We start from the raw sequence: 20,011 nt of genomic DNA on the forward strand, positions 1-20,011 counted from the left end.
TATTATTGTTATTATTATTTGATTAGTTAGTAACAGAAAATCAATCATCTGTTTTGATAACTTGTTAACTTTGATAAAAGCTTCTCATTATAAACTGAAGTTTGGGTTCAGACGTGACGTCACCTCCGACTCAAACAACCGATTGATTAATCATTAAAACAGTCCACTGATCGATCGATAATGACATCAGAGCTTCAGGTGATTCCTCCAGACAGTCAAAAGAACATGATGTCGCTCTTTGTGCAGCTGATGGAGCTGAAGCCGCATGACGACAAGAACAACGGAGACCACCAGAGAAATCCGCCGCTGAAAATAGTCCCCAACAGATGCATCATTTCCTCCAGGTTGTTTGATAGAAACTACAGTGATCAGCTGTTTGAGGGAATTAAAAATAAAACTTTGTACCTGTGATGTTTTCACAGATTCACGTCGTCAGTAGGAACCAATGAGCCGAGACACAGAGACAGGAGGGAGGAGTTGAGAGACGGACCGACACTCTGCTGGTTTGGGTCTGACTGTGAAAGGACTGAACAACATCAGACTGATGTGACTGATCATCTGTCCACGTTAAAGAGTTTTCATAGAGAGCAGCTTCAGAATGAATTAGCGTCTGGCTCGTTAGTGGATGTGTTCTTCTGTTCTTCATGATAATCAGGAGTTTTTAAACACAGGGAGTCTACATTATTTTAATGAAGATATATTTCACACTGATGAAACAATAAAAACAGAAGCAGTCGACAGAGACAGGAACTTCTGAGGAGTCACAGCTGAGGAAGGTCCAACGGCGTCATCAGCAGCTCGTCCACTTCCTCCTGAAGAGCCGCCGCCTTCTCATTCACCAGCATCTGCAGCACAGAGACACGCCATCTGTTCACGTGTTAATCATGACATCACCACCTTCACCGTCAGGAGCCGTGATGATGATGATGATGAAGCTCTGAGGACCAACGTGACACTCACTTTAGCCGAGGCCACGATCTGGTCGGCCTGTTTCTTGTACAGGTTTTCCACGGCCCTGGACAGGAGGGCGGGGTCGGCGTTGGCCAGGTGAGTCAGCGTCTTGTAGCCGGCGTTGTAGAGCTGCTTGGCTCGGGACTGGAGGAAACACAGACAGATGATCATCACCCTGAAGGAAACCTGACAACAGGAAGTTCTGCAGGAGCCTCCGTTTCTCTGGAGCTTTATTCTGGAGGGACATCGGAGATAATGACATCATCTGGAAGTGAAGTCACACTGAAGCACACGAACATGCGTTTCATGATCGAGACGTCACAAGTTCACACGATTATCTTTTAGATTAATACTGATTTAATTACAATCTCCTGTCTGAATGATACTAATTATAGTACGGAGCAGAGAGGAACTGGGCCCCTCCACCTCAGCTCTGTGGCGCCCCCCTGTGGAGGCGTTAGTCCACCACAGAGCAGATGGTCCAGCAGCAGGAGGAGATTTCATCCACCTGGATGAGGATTATTCCAGTAACTACCTCATTTTCAGGACAAACCCGATCAGACAGGAAACAGTGAACCAGACTGTTTCAGGCTCAAGAATCTGAAACTACAATGAAAAAACTTTTGAAAAAACTAAAATGAAAGTGAAATAAAACATCAGGACAGTCGGGACTGATTTCCCGCTCTTATCTGTTTCACACTGACCTCCATGACTCCGGCCACCTCCATCAGAGGGATGAGCTCCGCCTTCACACAGTAGCTCAGCCTCCGCGTCAGCTCCGTCAGCAGAGCCTTAAAGGGCCAGAGCTCCTCCAGCTCCTGATCACACACACAACACAGCGAGCAGAGGTCAGCAGGTCTGAGGTCAGCTCAGTGACCCTCTCTGTGCAGACACAGAGGAGGGAGGCGGCGTTACCTCTGTGAAGTGCAGCACGCAGGAGCAGAAAGCCGACGAGGAGCTGAGCAGAGTCTGGATGAATCCTCGGCTCAGCTGGAACCGGTCGGCCACGCTCCACAGGTTCGTTTCCTTCAGCAGCGAGAACAGAACCAGAGCCAGGTACATCCTGCTGACCACCGCCATGGTCACGCTCTGAAGCACAACAACAACAACAACAAGAGGCACGCACTGAGTGACCACGACCAGCTGCTCTCAGTCCACAGACGTCACACATGATCAAGAGACGGGACTCTTCTTACGTTCTTCACCGTCTGTCCTGCAGCTTTTCTCGCAACGAAACTCTCGGGGACGCCGACGGCCGCAGACATCTTCTGCTCCGCGGCCGACAGCAGCGTGAACTGAAAAACAAAGGTCACGGCGTCACACAGAGACACGGAGACAACGAGACATCAGCGTCCAGCAGGGACTCCGTACCTGTCTGAAGTAAATCATCCAGTCGGGTTTGACCTGAGAGATCATGTCGTACGGGGTGACCAGGTACACCAGGTGGAGGTAACTGTTGAGCAGCAGACCCTCCAGACCCCTGCACAGGTCTCTGTACAGGAGGTCACTATAGGTCAGATCCACCGAGCCTGAGGACCAGGGGTGGAGACGAGTCACTGCACTGCACCGACAACCACAACACACACACACACACGCACACACACACACACAACACACCGACAACCACACACACACACACACACCGACAACCACAACACACACACACACACGCACACACACACACATACACGCCGACAACCACAACACACACACACACACGCACACACACACACCGACAACCACAACACACACACACGCACACACACACACATACACGCCGACAACCACAACACACACACACACACACACACACACACGCACACACACACACAACACACACACACACACACACACACACACACACACACACACACACACACACACACACACACGCACACACACACACACAGACAGACACACACACACACACACACACACACACACACACACACACACACACACACACACACGCACGCACACACACACACACACACACACACACACACACACAACACACACACACACACACACACACACACACACACACACACCGACAACCACAACACACACGCACACACGCACACACACACACCGACAACCACAACACACACACACACACACGCACACACACACACATACACGCCGACAACCACAACACACACACACACACACACGCGCACACACACACACAGACAGACAGACACACACACACAGACAGACACACACACACACACACACACACACACACACACACACACACACACACACACACCGACAACCACAACACACACGCACACACACACACACACACACACACACACACAGACACACACACGCACGCACACAGACACACACACACACGCACGCACACACACACCGACAACCACAACACACACGCACACACGCACACAAACACACAGACAACCACAACACACACACACACACACACACACACACACACACAGACAGACAGACAGACAGACACACACACACACACACACACACACAAACACACCGACAACCACAACACGCACACACACGCACACACACACGCGCACACACACACACACAGACAAACACGCACACACACACACACACACACACACACACACACACACACACACACGCACAACACACACAGACTTTGCGATGCTGGACGCTGGTGGTGCAGACGAATCAGCTCCCATGTGATCAGGACATGATGACATCATCAGGAGCGGTTTACCTTTGTAGGTGGCTCTTCCCAGCTTGGTGACCTGCAGCCTTTGACCCTGTGGGTCGGAGGTCACAGTGATGAGCTCCTTCTCCTTCAGGAGGTCGACACACTGCGTCACCACGTCCCACAGGCTCCTCCCCACACACAGCTGTGTCTGCTGCACGAACAGCAGCGTCCCCTTCAGGAAGTCCCTCAGCTGCTCGGACGAGGTGGTGATCTGCAGGAACACAGAGCCGGTTCAGCAGCGTCCACACAGGTAGGCTCACCTGGCCTATGACAGAGGGACTTACATTCAGTCCAATCAGAGACAGGATGAGACTCAGGACGCCTTTCCCCTCGTCATGCAGCAGGTTACTGTAGCAGTTCTCCATCGGCGCACTCACAAGAGTCTGAGCCTGAAACACAACAGGTCAGTTAGAGCTGCAACAAATCAATCAGCAATCAATTATTCTGATAAACAACCAGGTCAGTTACTTTTTCTTTTTTTAGTTTTTCTTTATTTCCTGGTTCCAGCCTCTTAAATATGAGGATTTAATGTGTTTAACATGTTGCTCAGACAGAACCAGACATTTGAAGACGTCACCTGTGTGGGAAAGGTATTTAAATGTATGTATAATGTATTTTAAACTATTTCTTGGGATATTATAGAGCTGAAAAACAGAAAACACCAGGCGTCAAATCCTTTATAGAGTTGTGATGTTTGAGGATTAACATCAACATTCAGTGACGTTCTCTGGAGCTGAAACAATCAGCTGATCTTTTCAGCAAGAATACCAACAACTCTCAGTAGTGAATATTTCTTTCTTTCCTTGAATCTCTGTTTGTTTTGTTGCTCGGACAAAACGAGACATTTACAGACTTACAGAGATAATTTAACCAGACTCAGACCGGACCATCAGTTCTAACTATCTGGTCTGGTATTTCCTGGGAACAGTGAGAAACATGAGAAGCAGGGACCAGATCAGTTCCTGCAGCCTCATCGTGTGTCTGAGTGCAGTCACCATGTTCCTGTCCTTGTCCTGCAGGATGAGGACGCTCTCTCCCACAGTGTCGATCCCTGCTCGCCCGGCCCGCCCCACCATCTGTTTGTACTGACTCCTCTTCAGGAAGTCTGTGGCCACGTACGGAGACCGCAGGATGACTCTGGAGAGAGGACATCAGGCCCAGAGACGGGTTACACTCGTCCTCTCATGAGGTGAATTTATTTTTTTTGTATATTTTTTGTGAACATTTTATTTTTTTAAGAAATATTTTTTGTGAGTAATATTTAATTATTTTAATATATTTTTTGTGAGTAACATTTAATTTTTTAAATATATTTTTTGAGTAACATTTAATATTTTTGTGAGTAATATTTTATTTCTTTATATATTTTTTGTGAGTAATATTTTATTTTTTTGAGAAATATTTTTGAGAGTTAAATTTGGTTTTTTTTTGTAATATTTTTTTGAGTAATGTTTTTGAGAGTAATTTTTTTTTATGTTATTTGTGAGTAATATTTTATTCTTTTGTATATTTTTTGTGAGTAATATTTTATTCTTTTGTATATTTTTTGTGAGTAACATTTAATTTTTTTAATATATTTTTGTGAGTAACATTTGTTTTTTTTGAGTTATGTTTTTGAGAGTAATATTTTTGAGAGTAATTTTTTGTTTTTAGTGAGTTATATTTTATTCTTTTGTATATTTTTTGAGTAACATTTAATTTTTTTGAGAAATATTTTTGTGATTAAAATTTGTTTTTTTTGAGTAATGTTTTGTTTTTTTTGAGTAATGTTTTATTCTTTTGTATATTTTTTGTGAGTAATATTTTATTTTTTTGTATATTTTTTGTGAGTAATATTTTATTCTTTTGTATATTTTTTGTGAGTAATATTTAATTTTTTTATATATTTTTTGTGAGTAATATTTTATTCTTTTGTATATTTTTGTGAGTAACATTTTATTTTTTTAAGAAATATTTTTTTGAGTAATATTTTTTTTAGTTCTGTTTTTGTGAGTAAAATTTTTGAGAGTAATTTTCTTTGTAATGTTTTTTGTGAGTAATATTTTATTCTTTTGTATATTTTTGTGAGTAACATTTTATTTTTTTGAGAAATATTTTTGTGATTAAAATTTGTTTTTTTTGAGTAATGTTTTATTCTTTTGTATATTTTTTGTGAGTAATATTTTATTTTTTTGTATATTTTTTGTGAGTAATATTTTTTTTAGTTATGTTTTTGTGAGTAATATTTTATTTTTTTATATATTTTTTGTGAGTAATATTTTATTCTTTTGTATATTTTTGTGAGTAACATTTTATTTTTTTAAGAAATATTTTATTGAGTAATGTTTTTTTTTATTTTTGCTGAGATAATTCCATTTAATTTTTTACAGTGTACTAAATTCTCCTTCTACATTGTTAAAATGTAGTATCTGACACCTGGATTATTCATATAAACAAACAGTGGATGAGTTTATTGCAAAAAGTAACATTTCCTTGCCAGATATGGCGGCCATCTTGAATTTCGAGTGATTAACGTGTTTTTTGTGGCACGTTTAGTATTTGTATCCACGTTTGAAAGATTTCCCTGTTTAGACCGAGTTAGCTGCTTCCTGTCTCACCTGCGGGCAGGTAAGTTGATCCCTGCGGCGAGGGTGGATGTACAGGTGAGGAGACAGAGGACCCCGTTGGAGTAGGCCTCCTCCACCAGCTTCCTCTCCTCCGTGGTCAGTCCGCTGTGGTGATAGGCCAGACCGTACGGCACCGTCCTCCTGAGCACCGGACACAGCGAGCCGTTCCCGCTGTCCCGCAGCTCTCTGAGGAGGACGGCCTTCTCCGCCTCCTTGTGCCGCAGGAAGTCCCTGAACAGGATCAGAGACACAAACCGGATCAGTCGGCGCCGGCGACCCCGGACCAGGAGACCAGAGTCCCTCAGACTCACTCTTTCAGATATTTGCAGATCATCCCTGCGACGTTCTCACAGTTCTTCTTGGTGGGACAGAAGACCAGACAGGAATGTGTTGGAATGACCTCAGTGACCAGAGCGATGATGTGATCCGGGTCGATCTTCTGCATGGCACTGGAGTACTGACGGAGAGCACAGGCGTCTGACACACGGTCGTATTCATGTCACATCTGAAATCCTCAGGATCACAGCCAACGATCTCACTCGTTACAAACAGTAGAACAAGAACAAGTCTGACACTGTGACATCAAGTTTCTTTTGCACATTACAAAAACTAAAAGATGGAGGAGGGAGATTTTGACTTATTGATAATAAATACGTGATAAAATAGAGAAAGGTCCAGTCTTGAAAACTAGAACCACCTCCTCGTGGTCGTATCCCTCCGCCTCTCGCACTAGTTTCAGGTCACATCCTCGTTTTTCTTTGTCATAATTGCCGTGTGAAAAAGAGTTTTGTGAGATCACAGTGACCTTGACCTTTGACCTTTAGCCACCAAAATCTAATCAGTTCGTCCTCGAGTCCAGGTGAATGTTTCTGCATCAAGGCGTTACTGTTACAATATATACCAATAACAGGCTGACCCCACATCACACAGCTCAAACACCTGTTAGTGTCACCTGTGGGAGGGTCTTACCTGCTGACAGGTGAATAATAAACTACAGTCAGTGTTGGCATCATGTCGCTGTCGAGTGCTTCTCCTGCATCTCTGGCCTGACAGTGAACGCACCACTCAGCTGTACATTTACCTTGAAGTTGAGGAGACGTGAGAACTTGAAGCAGTCTTCTTCCTTTGGATCCACTTCATAGATGGTGTCGTTCAGTTTGACGTATTCTTTCAGCTCCACCTGAGAGGACGGAGGAATAAGACACACACAGTGTCTGTTAGTAGAGACTGTCATTGTTGGTTTGAAGTATATAACAACATATACAGAACATCAGCTGCTTTAAAAACAGCTGTGGAGGATTTAATGACTTACAGGTCTGAAGTCGTTGGTGTAATTCTCAGCCTTTAAAAACGTCTGCAGGTCTCTGATGTTTCCCAGAGTGGCGCTCATCCCGATGATCTGAGTGTTTCCTGGAGGAGAAAACAGGAGAATCATTCATTTAATTCACTGATTAAAAGATCAATAAAAAAGACCTGTGATCACTTACTGCTCATATACAGAACTTTAGCCAGCGTCATTTCAATAACCGCCCCTCTGCTGCCGTCTCCCAGCATGTGAAGCTGCACGTGAAGAAAAACACAGCGCGTTAACCCTTTAATATGTAAAACCCCTTTGATTATATTCATTATTATAAAGCTGTTGTACCTCATCAACCACCAGCAGCCCCAGGTTCTCCAGCCGCCCGCTCTCTATCAGAGAGTTCACCAGGCTGTGAGCTTTCTCTATGGTGGCGATGTACAGCGAGCTCGTGTTCCTCCTCCTCACCGGCGGGAACTTGCCCTTACTGCCGGCGTACTCCTCCACCGTGAAGTCCAGCTCCAGGCCGAAGCTCGCCAACCCCCGCACCTGAAAACAACCAGGATTAAAACAAACTGTTATCGTAGAGCTTTTCCTGATTTTATTTTAATTTTATTTACAACTTTTTAGTTTTGTTTGCTTTTGTTTATTAAAGCTTTTTCGATCTATTTTATTGTATCTCATTCTCAGCTTTCTCACTTGATTTGTCCTTTTCTTTTCAGCTCATCAGTCTGTGAAGATCTTTGAACTGAACTAACCTGTATGAAAAGTGCTGTACAAATAAAGTTTGATTGATTGAACTCTTTATTCACCTTTGGTCTATTTGTATTTCTGATTTGCGCGTTTTAATTATAACTTGCATGTTTTATTTTGCTGCCTTGTGTAAAACACGTTGTAACGCGGGTTTAGACAAGTGCTATAAATAATATATTATTTTTATTATAACAACTACTGGTTCAAAGATCCAGTGCTGTGAAGTTTAGGAAAGGTGTCCCACCAGGCTCTGCTCTCGGTCCCCTTCTACTCTCTATATTTACATTGATATCATCTCTGTGAAACTGTGACGTACATTTTTATGCAGATGATTCCATTTTTTATGTCAGAGGTCTTCTCTTAATTCAGATCTCCCTCATCAAACATTGATTGATCGGACTGAAATTGTTCAATGTCGCAAATATTTAGGAATCTTGTTAGATAACAGAATCACAAGATCCATGTAGAATTAATTATTACCTATTTAATCAAACACCATAATTGGATTTCTGTACAAAAACGAATAAGCGTTCTGTTAGTTTGATTATTGTTCAGCTTTCATCTCTGTGCTTGATTATCATGATATTATATATATATGTATGTATATATATATATATGCAGCCTCGCTCTCCACCTGAAATCTAGATCTAAATCTATCACTGTAGACTGAACTTTATCACAGCTGATAGATTCTCTTTAATGAGCAGTTGTAATGTTCATTATTGATCTCTAACTTTAGCTGCTCTGTGCCACATGTTCAAACTGAGCTGGACAATCTGCTTGTAAAAACTGAGCTCTTTAAAAACCGAATTAAAACATTATACTTGAGTATTTTGAACATGTAAACTGACTGTTGTTGTTATTGGTGAGCTCAGATCAACAGATCTGTTTTCATGCCTCAGTGTTTCTCTGGTCTCTGTACCTTCTCCTGCACCAGAGATATATAAGGTAAGATGAACAGACAGTCCTTCTTCCTGCACAGCAGCTCTCTGAGGACGAGGATCTCTGCCACCAGAGTTTTCCCTCCGCTGGTGGGAAGAGAGTAGATCAGATTCTTCCTCTGCTGGACACAGTCCAGGTTCAGACACGTCTCCTGCCAATCTGAAACACAGGAGGAACAAAGACTTAAAACGTCCACAAAATCCACCTGCACAGCTCTGCAGCTCACCGATTGTTTAACCCCAACAAAAACATGTATATATAGATATATATATATATACACTAAAAATGTCATTTATTATTTTCACAATTTATTGATTAGTCAGAAAACTGTGAAAAACACCCATAAAAACACAAGATGACGTCTTCAAATGTCCTTTTTTTAATCTGACTGAAACCCAGAAATACTCAATTAAACATCATAGAAGAAAAAGAAAGTTACATCACAAAAGCTGGAACCAGGAAAATGTATCATTTGTTTTAAAGAGACTGTCAATAAAACTTCTGTTGATCTACAGTCGTTTTGACACTGTGGCCTTTATTTATTCTATTTAATTGTTTATTTTTCAATTTTGTTTGTCACTTTCTCAATGTCTACTTTATCTAGAATCATTTTGTATTTTAATTATCTATTTACTTATTAAAAAAAAAAAATTATAAATTGGTTTTATCGTGACTGTCGTTATTTGAGAAACTGTTTTGACCTTTCCGTCTTTAAAGCACTTTGATTAACCTGCACAAAAAGTGATAGACGAGGGCTGAAACAATAAGTTGATTAATAGTTGATTGATTAGTTGATCAACAGAGAATAATCAGGAACTATTATGGTAATTGATTAATAATAAATCTTTTGTTTCAGCCTCTGAAATGTGAGAATTTTCTACTTTTCTTCGTCACATCTCAGAATGAACTGAATCTCTTTGGGTTTTAACTGCTGAACAAACAGAACCAAACATTTGAAGTCGTCACTTTGTGTCTCTGGGAAGTTCAATGAGCATTTTATAATAATCAGTGTGAATTAATAATTAAAATTGACTGATTGACAGAAAAATCAGACAGAACGGTGCATCACCATATAACTTCTGGATTCCTCTCAGTTTGTGCATCAGGTCTTTTACTTTGGAGGGGAGTCCATAGAAGGGCCCGAGGTCGGGCGTCTCAGCTGACACCGTCTCCATGGCCTGCATGGCGACGCTCATCTCCTCGGAAACCACCGCCTCCTTTAACACCACGGTCCGAGAAAGATTTGAGGGAGAGGCAGCGTTACCGAGCATCGTCCTCTTCAGCTGGTCCGTCACACTCCTTCTCGCTTTGCTTCGTCTCTTTGTCTTATCGTCCATGTTCCTGTCCGTCCCCGCCTCAGCTGTCCCCTCAGTGTCTCTGGAAGGTGTCGAGGTTTTCCCTCCGTCCTGCAGCCGGCTCCTCTTCACATGTTCATCCACCTGTTCCTGAAACTGAACCTGGCTGGACGGCAGGTCCTCAAAGGGTTCGTCTCCGAGTCCGTTTAAGATGGAGTCTGTGAGGTTGTCCTCACCGGACCAAGTCCGGACGGCCTCCTCGGCCAGTCTCAGAGTCCTGAAGTCCTGCTGATCCACAGCGACGATGTGAGGTGAAGTCTGGACGTCACGCTGCCTTTCACTTTGTTCTGCATCGTCCAGCTTCGCCAGGAAGGAGCTGCCCTCCAGGAGACTGTCATAGTCCCCGAATAAGTCCTCACTGTCGCTGCAGTACTGCCGAATAAACACAGTTACACAGTTACACCTGATGCAGCTGCATGTCCTCGGATCAGTGGAGGCCGAAACCTGAGCGGAAATCAATGGTTTACTAATCACTTGTGTCATTTAGCAGATAAACACAGCACATATTTGCTGGTTCCAAACTCTAAAACGTAAAGATGTGCTGCTTTTGTGGGTCAGATCTGATAATAAACTGAATGTGTTTTATAATAAACTGAATATATTTGGGTTTTAAACTGTTTATCAAACAAAACATGGCATTTGAAGATTTCTCTTTGGGCTTTGAGAAAAATATGATCAACATACGTCACTATTTTCCTATATCTTATAAAAAAACAAATAAATGATTATTACAGCGACTTACTTTCATCAAGGCAGGAGACAGATCAAAGTCCTGTAATGTCATACTGGAGTTACCAGGTAGTAATTACCTCTGAAAATTTGTGATAAATCCAAATTGGTGTTAAATAATAAAGACGTGCATGAAAACCAAACAAACATGAACTCCTCATGTCAGCTGGAGTTCATCATTCATGGTGTGTCAGGCTCTAAAACACTAGATCCTTCACTTTTAATCTATAATGAAAACTATTTTTAGTTGCAGCCCCATTTCATCTGCTGATTATCTTACTTTTAAAAGTTTAATCTTTAAAATGTCAGTAGACGGTGAAAAATGTATATCAAATATCCAACAGCCAAAAAATCCAAACAGATTCAGTTTCAAATCACAGAAGTCAAAGAAAATGATCAAATATTCACATTAGAGCTGGAACCTGAATGTTTTGATATTTAAGCTTAAAAATGACATTTTGCAGTATATGAATCACTTCAGCTCTAATTAAGACAAAGACAAAACAACACCTTCACATTTGAGAGGCTAGACGTGATGAACATTTGGCATTTCTGTTTGAAAAATGATTGAAACTATCTGAATCTATGGGCTCAGGATCAATGCTTGGATGATGGTAACACACCTCAGCAGGTTGTATCTGAGCCATGATGCTGCTAAGCTTCCTGTTTCTGGGACATTGCTGTAGACAGGTTCCCCCTCCTCTCTTCTTCCTGGCAGGTGTCAGGTGAGTCTGCAGGCTGACCCTCGACCTTTTCTTCGAGGAAACTCTTTTTATTTGGATTTCCTGCTTCCCAGCATTCATCACTGCTCAGGTTCAGCCGGTGCTACATGTTGAAACTGTGTCAGCAGGTGAACAGAGACTGTGACACTGACAGTTAACTGTCCACAGGAGAGGAGCTGAGACACTGCTACACACTCCTGTACATCGTTATCAATTATACTTCTGTATTAACGTTGTTAAAAGTCATTAACAGCACCGTTAAACGTGTTTTTGTTCAGATAAAAAAAACCTAACCAACGTAACCTACTATGTTAGCTAGCTTACTCCTGACAGTTTAACGGCCCAGTTCGCTCCCTCAGCGTGTTCACCTGTCACGATAAACGCAACAGATTAATTATAATTGTCCGTTAAAATGTATAAAGTTCTGTCGCCGAGATAATTTAACAAAAACCGCTCGTTTAGTTCAAGCGAAGCCACCAACAGCTCTGAGAGCATCACATTTAAATCTCTGAACAGCTTCGTTAGAGCAAGAGAGAAATCCCAACATCATTTCCGTTTCCGTTTTACCAGTTAGCTCGCTCGTAAAACTAATTGTTTCATTACTTAATTTATTCCATTTTTGTTGTTACTTGCTACTTGTTACTTGGCGCTACTAAAGCGGCGCCATTTTATGACAATTCGTAGCTTTTTTTTTTTTTTGCTTGTGCCGTGTCGCTAAAGTGCTTAGCATGCTAACAATGAGCTGCAAACAATGAAAATTAAAGAGATTCTGGTGAAAAATCACATGATGAGATTAATGCGACGTTGTAATCACAAATAATTTCACTAAATTTATTGATAATACATTTGTTAGCGAGATGTGGAACTACGTCGCTGATTCAGGGGGGATTTATGTCTTGTCTTGTTATATCTTTGAATAGGGTAACGGTTAAACTTTCCCGAGAAAAAAACATCAAAACGGAACCAAGTGCATTCATGTTCGAAATTTAAAATAGTAAAATAAATAAATGAATAAATTAAAAAAAAAATCACGTTACTTATTTATTTACTATTTGCAAACGAAGCTATAATTCAACCTTCCCTCTATTCACAAAAAATAACTTTAGAAGTTGTTATTTGTAAAAAAAAACAAAAAAAAACAAACTAAAAAAAACGACATTGATAATAATTGCTCTTTCAGCAACTTGACTGGATGATGAAACAAAATTACGTTTATTTTGGAGCCACTTTCCTTATTCAAACATTTTTTGGAAAGAATTTCGTTGTAACATCTCATTTTAAAAAATCATGATAAAATATAACATAGAAACTACTCAGCAGTATTGTATTATTGATGGTTGATTATGTTTTCATTAATTAATTGCCCCCTTTTAACCCCTTACAAAGCCCCAAAAAAGTTGTTAGAAGTTTTAGGAACTAAACTCAGTGACGAGACACCGGACACTTTCAGGTGCCGGACGGCTTCCTGTCCTGTGTCAGGTCAAAATGCTGTCTCTGAGGTTGCTGCAGCGGCTAAACCCCGTTTTACCTCAACATGGAAACACAAGTAAGAGGAAATAAACACTGTAACGTCTGTGTGAACGTGTCACTGAGTTTATCCGGTTGTAAAAGAAAATGTCGCCGTTTGTTTTCAATGTGATTCTGATCCTGTGTCAGCAGATGCTAATGCTAACGTTAGCCTGCGAGAAAACGAGCTGCTCTGATAACAACATGTATTTCTGCAGGTTTAAGACGTTTGACTTCACATGTAGTCCAACAGAGAGATGACATGGTGGGTAATGAGTTATATAATAATATTACAGTTATAAATCACTAATAACAGGGTTAATTTAATAACACAATATTGTTTTATCTGCACGTTGAAGCTCGTAAAAATGGAAAACCCGTACAAAGAAGCAGAGAAAGGCTGTGTCCTCTGCAACGTCAAGGTGGACTACAAAAATGTTCAGGTGAGTGAGGCACCTGAGGCTCTTACCCTGACGTCATACGTGTGTTTGTCAGTTGTGTTGAAGCTGGGTTAAATCGATGTGCTGTGACGCAGGTTTACCTGGACACACCGCGTCAACCAGCACGTTTACAAGACTTTAAATAAAGCTTAAGACGTAATCATTGACGTCACATCTGCAGTAATACTCGACACACTTTGTGTGACGTCACTAAGTGTATTTACCCGTGTTCGTTGCAGCTGCTGTCCCAGTTCATCTCCCCTCACACAGGCAGAATCTATGGCCGACACATCACAGGTGAGCGGCTGCACATTACACTGCACCTGTCGGCTGACGTCACAGCAGGAGATCTGAACTGATCCACGTTGTCTCTGTTTCAGGCCTGTGTGGAAGAAAACAGAAGGAAGTCTCCAAAGCCATAAAGAAAGCTCACTCCATGGGTAAATACCCGTCTGTCAGACAGGATTTACTCAGTGTTAAAGTTAATAATAATCAGTGAAGATGTGGTTGTTCAGGTTTAAGATATTTATCTTTGGTCACTGCTGGAATCTGCTGCACCTGTCACCAGGTGCTTTCACAGTGATTTTCACTCACCTGACTCTGTCCAATGTTCTCCCCCCAGGTTTCATGTCGGTGACCCACAAGCACCCACAGCTCATGAGGGACCCCAACGTGTGTGGAATCAAACATCTGGATTAGTGGATCAGTGTGTTATTTAATCTGTGTTCATGTGTTAATTAAACCCTGTAATTTCTGACCTGAGTGGGTGTCAGTTTGTAAAGTCCGTCTCCTCCACCTCGTTAGTTTCTCCTAATGAACTGAAGTGTTCATGTCCCAAAGGTCAAACTCATCTTTTACACTTCAGTCAGCCAGAACTTCCTTTGTGTTTTTCACCCTGAACTGAAGAAATCTGAGGAAACGATCAGCTGATGAACAGAATTAAAACGTGAGTCTCTCAGGTAAAATCTCTCGTGTCAAGAATTGAGGGTTTGAGTCCAACTCAAGGCCGTTTGCTGCTCTCTCCAACTTTCCTCTCTCTCCAACTTTCCTCTCTCTCACTGCAGCTACAATAAAAAGACAAATGCCACAAAAAAAACACGAACCTCGATGTCGTCTCCAAATATCTTGTTTTGTCCGACCATCAGTTCAGAAGCCACAGACTCAGTTCAGATGTAAAACAAGCAGCTGATAATGATAAAACATGGTCAAACCAGCTGCTGATTATTTTCCTGTTGATCGACTTAGTGTTTTCTTCTTGAAAACTTAATTTCTCTTAATGACTTGAAGGTTAAAAACTTCAGTATTAAAACAAATGACTTGATTTTGAGGTAAAAGTTTGTATCTGAATATTTTTCAACAGTAAAATCTCGACCTGAACAAAGTATTTTTTACTTGTGTCTTATGTGTGTGAACTTTCTAATGACTGTTGAATTGTGTCTCGCAGTATTTTAACTGTTGTTGGTTCAGATTCTCAGTCAATGACAGCAACACTTTTTTTTTAACCAAACAAAACGTCTTTATCAATAAACGATTTTTAAACAATTCAAAATACACAAACTGTACATTTCCAGAGCCGACGTTCAGTCATCAACACCAACCGTCATCACCGTCCAACTGAGCTTAGTGACGTTAGAATCATGTGACCAACAACAGCTGATAAAAAGATGGAGTCTGACTTTGATGAATCCAGTTTAGTGTTTCTCATCAGGACTGGTTCTTCCTGCGTTTCCTCTCCCTCCCCTCCGTCGTCTCTTTCAGCCTCTTCCGACAGTTCGTCCTGTTCTGGTTCAGCAGAGACAGAGTTTCCTGAGTCTTCAGTGCGTCTGACGTGGAGTCGTCGTCTCCGTCGTCCCGCTCGGCGCCGCAGCAGACGGCGGGAACAGGGAAGGCCTCGAGGGTGAGAGTCTGAGTGTGGAAGAGAGGCGAGCAGGAGAACAGAGCTCTGACGGCCTCGTGCAGCAGCAGGTTGTTCTTCTGTTCAGGTGGATCCTCGACCGGCTCTGATCAGAGAGAGACACAACTGTCACCTACAGAGTGAGACTCTGATCCCTGCGGCCTCATCACAGCTCATCATGTGAGCGTCACACACACACACTGAGCTCACCTGTTCCCGCCTTGCTCTGCCTCTTCTCTCGGACGCGGCTCCTCAGAGCTGAAACGTCGGCCTGCAGCGTCTCCACCACTCGTTCACTCTCCTCCACGTCTCTGCACGCCTTCTGTCCAACGCAAAACACAGACCGTGTGTGTGTGTGTAGCTGCAGGAAGTACACACACACACACACACACACACACGACAGCAGCTCCCCCCGCCCCTCACCTGTAGCTCCGCCTGCAGGGACTCGTTCATTTTATTCACTTCGTTCACTTCTCTCAGGAGCCCGTTGGAGGAGAAGAATTTAGACCTGAAGCAGCAGGAAGTCACAGTTACAGGAGCAGAGACACACACACACACACACACACACACAGACGTGATGCAGGCGTGTGTGTGAGCGGGGGCGTACCCGTGTTTCTTCATGGTGAGGTTGTAACCGGCCGCGGAGCAGGGAGCCGACACCTTCCAGTACGACAGCTGCTCCAGTAAACCCAGGTTATTAACCAGAACAGGAACATTGATGAACTTCCTGCACCACAGAAGAAGAAGAGACAGTATTTCACCAGCATCACATGTTCTGACTTTAACTGGAGGATAAAGGTTTTAAACATGAATATAAGAGATTTCAAACTGAATTCAGATCTGTGACTGAACTGACAGAAGAGGAAACGAAACTCCTGGATTCAGACGTGTGTGCAGATGTATCAGCGCTGAAGCTACCACAATTAGCTGATTAATCTTTAGTCAATCCAAAGAAAATCAATCATAATGACTTTATTATAATTTCTGATACATTAATGTGTAAAGTGGAGCTAATTTAATTACTCCATATTCTGATGGAAGATCTGTCAATTATTTTAATGATTGCTAAATTGTTTTCAAGCAAAAATGACAAATACTTTGAAGTTGAGCTTTTTGTTGCATAAAACAATAAAACTATAAAACAATAAGACAATAAGACAATAAGAAGTCGTCTCCTGTCGAAGGAAAATATAATGTAAGAGACATTTTTCACTGTTTCTGACGTTTTATAGACAAAAAGATTAATAGAGAAAATAATCAGCAGATTAATCGATAACAGTCGTTAGTTGCAGCTGGTGTGTGTGTGTGTGTGTGTGTGTGTGTGTGTGTGTGTGTGTGTGTGTGTCACCTGCTGCGGGAGATGAAGGCGGCGTACTCCATCCTGTGGGTGGAGCCTGGTGATGTCAGCTTGCTGGGCGTCAGCAGCACAAAGATCATGTGAGGGTTGGACAGAGATGTCTTCAGGTTCTCGTGCACGATCTTCTCCCTGAACGACATCAGCTGATCCGTGTTCCTGCGCTGCCTGTACCAACCAATCACACTCTCCTCCACACCGACCACAGCAGCTCCATCAGTCACGGCAGGTTCACATCCACAGGTACAGTCTGAGGGTTTGTACTTACCTGCTTATTGTCTGGCAGGAGCCTCTTCACCGCCTCCACGCTCACGTCTCCTACACTGTTGTAAAAGCTTCACACACACAAACGAAAACACAGTGTGACATTAACACAACTGATCGACTCCAGCTGCAAAACATCTGCAGCGTTAACAGACAGAGACTCACGTGTTCAGTTTGTGGCAGGCGACGTGCTTCTGGATATCTGTTGACAAAATAAAAGACTTATTATAGAACAGTGGAGGAAGGATCCAGATACTTCAGTGAAGTAAAAGTATGAATATCACAATGTAAATGTAAAAATCCTTCAGGTCAAAACTATTTCAGTATAAAAGTAACATCAGCTTCCTGTAGTTAAAGTATCAAAGTAAAAGATCTGCAGTAAAATATTCTCATATTTCACAATTTGCAGGATTATAATTATAATTTATTTTGTTTGCAAAATCTTAATCTATAAAGTAACTAGTAATTATAACTGTCAGAGGAATATAATGCAGTAGAAAGTACTACAGTGCGTGTAAATGTACTCGGTTACAGTCCATGGACCAGGAAGTAACGCTGCGTGTGACTGAGATGAACTCACTGTAGATTTCCTCTATGTGGATGTGATCAGCCTGAGAGTCGCTGATTGTGACCTGCTCCTCAAATTTACTCTCTCCGAGGATGAGACCCTCCTGAGGCGACGGGACGGACCCAAACAAAGTGGGATTATACAACAAGACAAGTGAAACTAACACAGGGATTAAAAAGACTCAGGAACAGGATTCAAAAAGCAAACAAATCATAAAGAAGACAATAAGATAAAACTGAATAGAGTTTATAGATTAACTGATTAGTCAACAGAAAAATAAGAGGTAACTATTTGGATAACTGATCATTTCACTAATTTTTCAATAGTCAAACAAAGACAAATATCCTCTAATTTCAGCCTCTGAAATGAGAGGAATTGCTGCTTTTCTTTGACAGATTTCACTGTAAACTGAATATTTTAGTTTTTAACTGTTGGTTGAACAAAACAAAAAACATTTGAAGACATCGCCTCCATTTCTGCGAAGCTGTGATTGATCATTTTACTGTTAGTAAAAGTACAAACATATTAGCACCTAAATATAAACATGCTTTTCAAGCAGATGGCTCATTTCAGAATAATGTATAGTATATTATAGATTTGTAATTATTGATGCATTAATGTGATCATCACTTTAATCCTGCAGCTGGTGAAGGTGGAGCTCATTTTAATACTTTATATACTGCTGGGCAGTTTGTGACTTTCCCCCAAGGGTCAATAAAGTCTTATTTTAATTCATTTTAATGGATCTGCAAAGTGACTTAAGTTATTAAATAAATATAGATGAGTAAAAAGTACAATATTTCCCTCTTAAAATGTAGTGAAGCAGAAATATAAAGTAGCATCAAACTGAGTACTTAAATACAGTACTTGAGTAAATGCACTTAGTACACAGAGTAATGGATAATGAAGTAAACAGTACTGTCCTGCTGGTGGTACTTGTACACAGAGTAATGGATAATGAAGTAAACAGTACTTTCCTGCTGGTAGTACTTGTACACAGAGTATTGGATAATGAAGTAAACAGTACTTTCCTGCTGGTGCTACTTGTACACAGAGTAATGGATAATGAAGTAAACAGTACTTTCCTGCTGGTAGTACTTGTACACAGAGTAATGGATAATGAAGTAAACAGTACTTTCCTGCTGGTAGTACTTGTACACAGAGTAATGGATAATGAAGTAAACAGTACTTTCCTGCTGGTGGTACTTGTACACAGAGTATTGGATAATGAAGTAAACAGTACTTTCCTGCTGGTGGTACTTGTACACAGTGATGGGCGGTAACTGGGCGCCAGTTCTTTAAGTTGATATTTGACTCATGTAATAATCACTTGTTGGATTATACATTTGCCAGATTCACCATCAAACTCGAATTACTTTTAAAATGTATTCAGTCATCTTTCATGAGTATGTATAAATATTTATACTACAGAGAAACTGTGAAACTACAGGATTTTAAAGAGTCTGGTGTGTGGGAAATGTTGACGCGTTAGCTTGGCTGAAAAGTTTCAGGAACACCTTGGTGAGAGTTTTAGCTTCATAAACAACAAACATTTCTCCACTGCTCCAAAGAACAAACTGAAACCTCAACAGCTGCATTACTAAACAAGAACTAATCAACTTTAAAGTTTAGCGACGTCGGGACACCTGAGTTCTGTTTGCTAGCTTCCCTCCGTGACACGAAGCACTTTAGCTAACAGCTCAGAATGCTCCGTTGAAAACACGTCGGTTTTAATCGGGTATAAACGCGTCACTCACCACGTCTGAATCACTGTTGACGTGCTGAAACATCAGAGAAGCTAACACGATCCCAGACATTCGGACAGTCGGTTCCGCCATGCTGCTTCTTCATAACAAAGATCGGTCCTTCCCGAACGTCACTGCAGCGCAGCATAAGCGCAGTAGAACG

The 20,011-nt window shown here is 41.7% G+C and overlaps 4 protein-coding genes and 1 long non-coding RNA gene across 8 annotated transcripts in view; 2 read left to right on the forward strand and 3 right to left on the reverse strand.

The window, feature by feature from the left end:
• The window catches only part of hpse (heparanase), a 10,107-nt gene extending 9,561 nt beyond the window's left edge, over nucleotides 1-546 (reverse strand). The window contains exon 1 of the mRNA XM_056404466.1: nucleotides 406-546. The gene's annotated coding sequence lies outside the window, so the exon portion shown is untranslated. The remainder of the gene's footprint in view (nucleotides 1-405) is intronic.
• A 126-nt stretch (nucleotides 547-672) lies between these two features.
• On the reverse strand, nucleotides 673-13,064 carry helq (helicase, POLQ like). 4 transcript variants are annotated; one of them, XM_056404462.1, is made up of 18 exons: nucleotides 11,979-13,064; nucleotides 10,341-10,998; nucleotides 9,252-9,430; nucleotides 7,925-8,125; nucleotides 7,767-7,839; nucleotides 7,592-7,689; nucleotides 7,361-7,459; nucleotides 6,591-6,736; nucleotides 6,271-6,510; nucleotides 4,669-4,810; nucleotides 3,958-4,062; nucleotides 3,677-3,884; nucleotides 2,323-2,480; nucleotides 2,148-2,246; nucleotides 1,867-2,040; nucleotides 1,656-1,769; nucleotides 961-1,095; nucleotides 673-845 (listed from the first exon to the last, which is right to left on the reverse strand). In XM_056404462.1, the coding sequence occupies exons 1-18, from the start codon at nucleotides 12,156-12,158 to the stop codon at nucleotides 762-764; spliced, it is 3,093 nt and encodes a 1,030-aa protein (XP_056260437.1). In that variant the 5' UTR covers nucleotides 12,159-13,064; the 3' UTR covers nucleotides 673-761. The 4 variants fall into 4 exon arrangements, with proteins under 4 accessions (XP_056260437.1, XP_056260438.1, XP_056260435.1 ...); XM_056404463.1 differs by having other exon boundaries at nucleotides 673-867; XM_056404460.1 differs by having other exon boundaries at nucleotides 961-1,186.
• On the forward strand, nucleotides 3,990-6,415 carry LOC130187038 (uncharacterized). The gene is made up of 3 exons (XR_008830379.1): nucleotides 3,990-4,132; nucleotides 4,693-4,862; nucleotides 6,281-6,415. It is a non-coding gene; the product is annotated as an uncharacterized LOC130187038 (long non-coding RNA).
• A 438-nt stretch (nucleotides 13,065-13,502) lies between the features above and the next one.
• mrps18c (mitochondrial ribosomal protein S18C) lies at nucleotides 13,503-14,780 on the forward strand. The gene is made up of 6 exons (XM_056404471.1): nucleotides 13,503-13,623; nucleotides 13,802-13,848; nucleotides 13,943-14,026; nucleotides 14,263-14,320; nucleotides 14,404-14,463; nucleotides 14,646-14,780. Exons 1-6 carry the CDS (start codon nucleotides 13,563-13,565, stop codon nucleotides 14,720-14,722), a joined length of 387 nt encoding a protein of 128 aa, XP_056260446.1. The 5' UTR covers nucleotides 13,503-13,562; the 3' UTR covers nucleotides 14,723-14,780.
• A 720-nt stretch (nucleotides 14,781-15,500) lies between these two features.
• abraxas1 (abraxas 1, BRCA1 A complex subunit) lies at nucleotides 15,501-19,995 on the reverse strand. Its single transcript, XM_056404470.1, has 9 exons — nucleotides 19,861-19,995; nucleotides 18,116-18,206; nucleotides 17,701-17,737; nucleotides 17,540-17,606; nucleotides 17,266-17,462; nucleotides 16,525-16,644; nucleotides 16,341-16,425; nucleotides 16,128-16,239; nucleotides 15,501-16,023 (listed from the first exon to the last, which is right to left on the reverse strand). The coding sequence occupies exons 1-9, from the start codon at nucleotides 19,939-19,941 to the stop codon at nucleotides 15,728-15,730; spliced, it is 1,086 nt and encodes a 361-aa protein (XP_056260445.1). The 5' UTR covers nucleotides 19,942-19,995; the 3' UTR covers nucleotides 15,501-15,727.
• Between the last annotated feature and the right edge of the window lie 16 nt (nucleotides 19,996-20,011).

Source organism: Seriola aureovittata, chromosome 18 (genome assembly GCF_021018895.1).
Source record: "Seriola aureovittata isolate HTS-2021-v1 ecotype China chromosome 18, ASM2101889v1, whole genome shotgun sequence".
Lineage (NCBI taxonomy): Eukaryota > Metazoa > Chordata > Actinopteri > Carangiformes > Carangidae > Seriola > Seriola aureovittata.

Excerpts from the sequence above, each read along its gene's own strand:
- helq (XM_056404460.1), bottom strand. The coding sequence starts at position 12,158 with ATGAATGCTGGGAAGCAGGAAATCCAAATAAAAAGAGTTTCCTCGAAG. Across the intron at positions 7,690-7,766 it reads TAAAGTTCTGTATATGAGCA|GAAACACTCAGATCATCGGG; the intron begins GTAAGTGATCAC and ends TTTCTCCTCCAG. Across the intron at positions 1,770-1,866 it reads GCGTGCTGCACTTCACAGAG|GAGCTGGAGGAGCTCTGGCC; the intron begins GTAACGCCGCCT and ends GTGTGTGATCAG.
- mrps18c (XM_056404471.1), top strand. The coding sequence starts at position 13,563 with ATGCTGTCTCTGAGGTTGCTGCAGCGGCTAAACCCCGTTTTACCTCAA. Across the intron at positions 13,849-13,942 it reads TCCAACAGAGAGATGACATG|CTCGTAAAAATGGAAAACCC; the intron begins GTGGGTAATGAG and ends TGCACGTTGAAG. Across the intron at positions 14,027-14,262 it reads TGGACTACAAAAATGTTCAG|CTGCTGTCCCAGTTCATCTC; the intron begins GTGAGTGAGGCA and ends TGTTCGTTGCAG.
- abraxas1 (XM_056404470.1), bottom strand. The coding sequence starts at position 19,941 with ATGGCGGAACCGACTGTCCGAATGTCTGGGATCGTGTTAGCTTCTCTG. Across the intron at positions 17,738-18,115 it reads CCACATAGAGGAAATCTACA|ATATCCAGAAGCACGTCGCC; the intron begins GTGAGTTCATCT and ends TTTTGTCAACAG. Across the intron at positions 16,240-16,340 it reads CCCTGCAGGCGGAGCTACAG|AAGGCGTGCAGAGACGTGGA; the intron begins GTGAGGGGCGGG and ends TGCGTTGGACAG.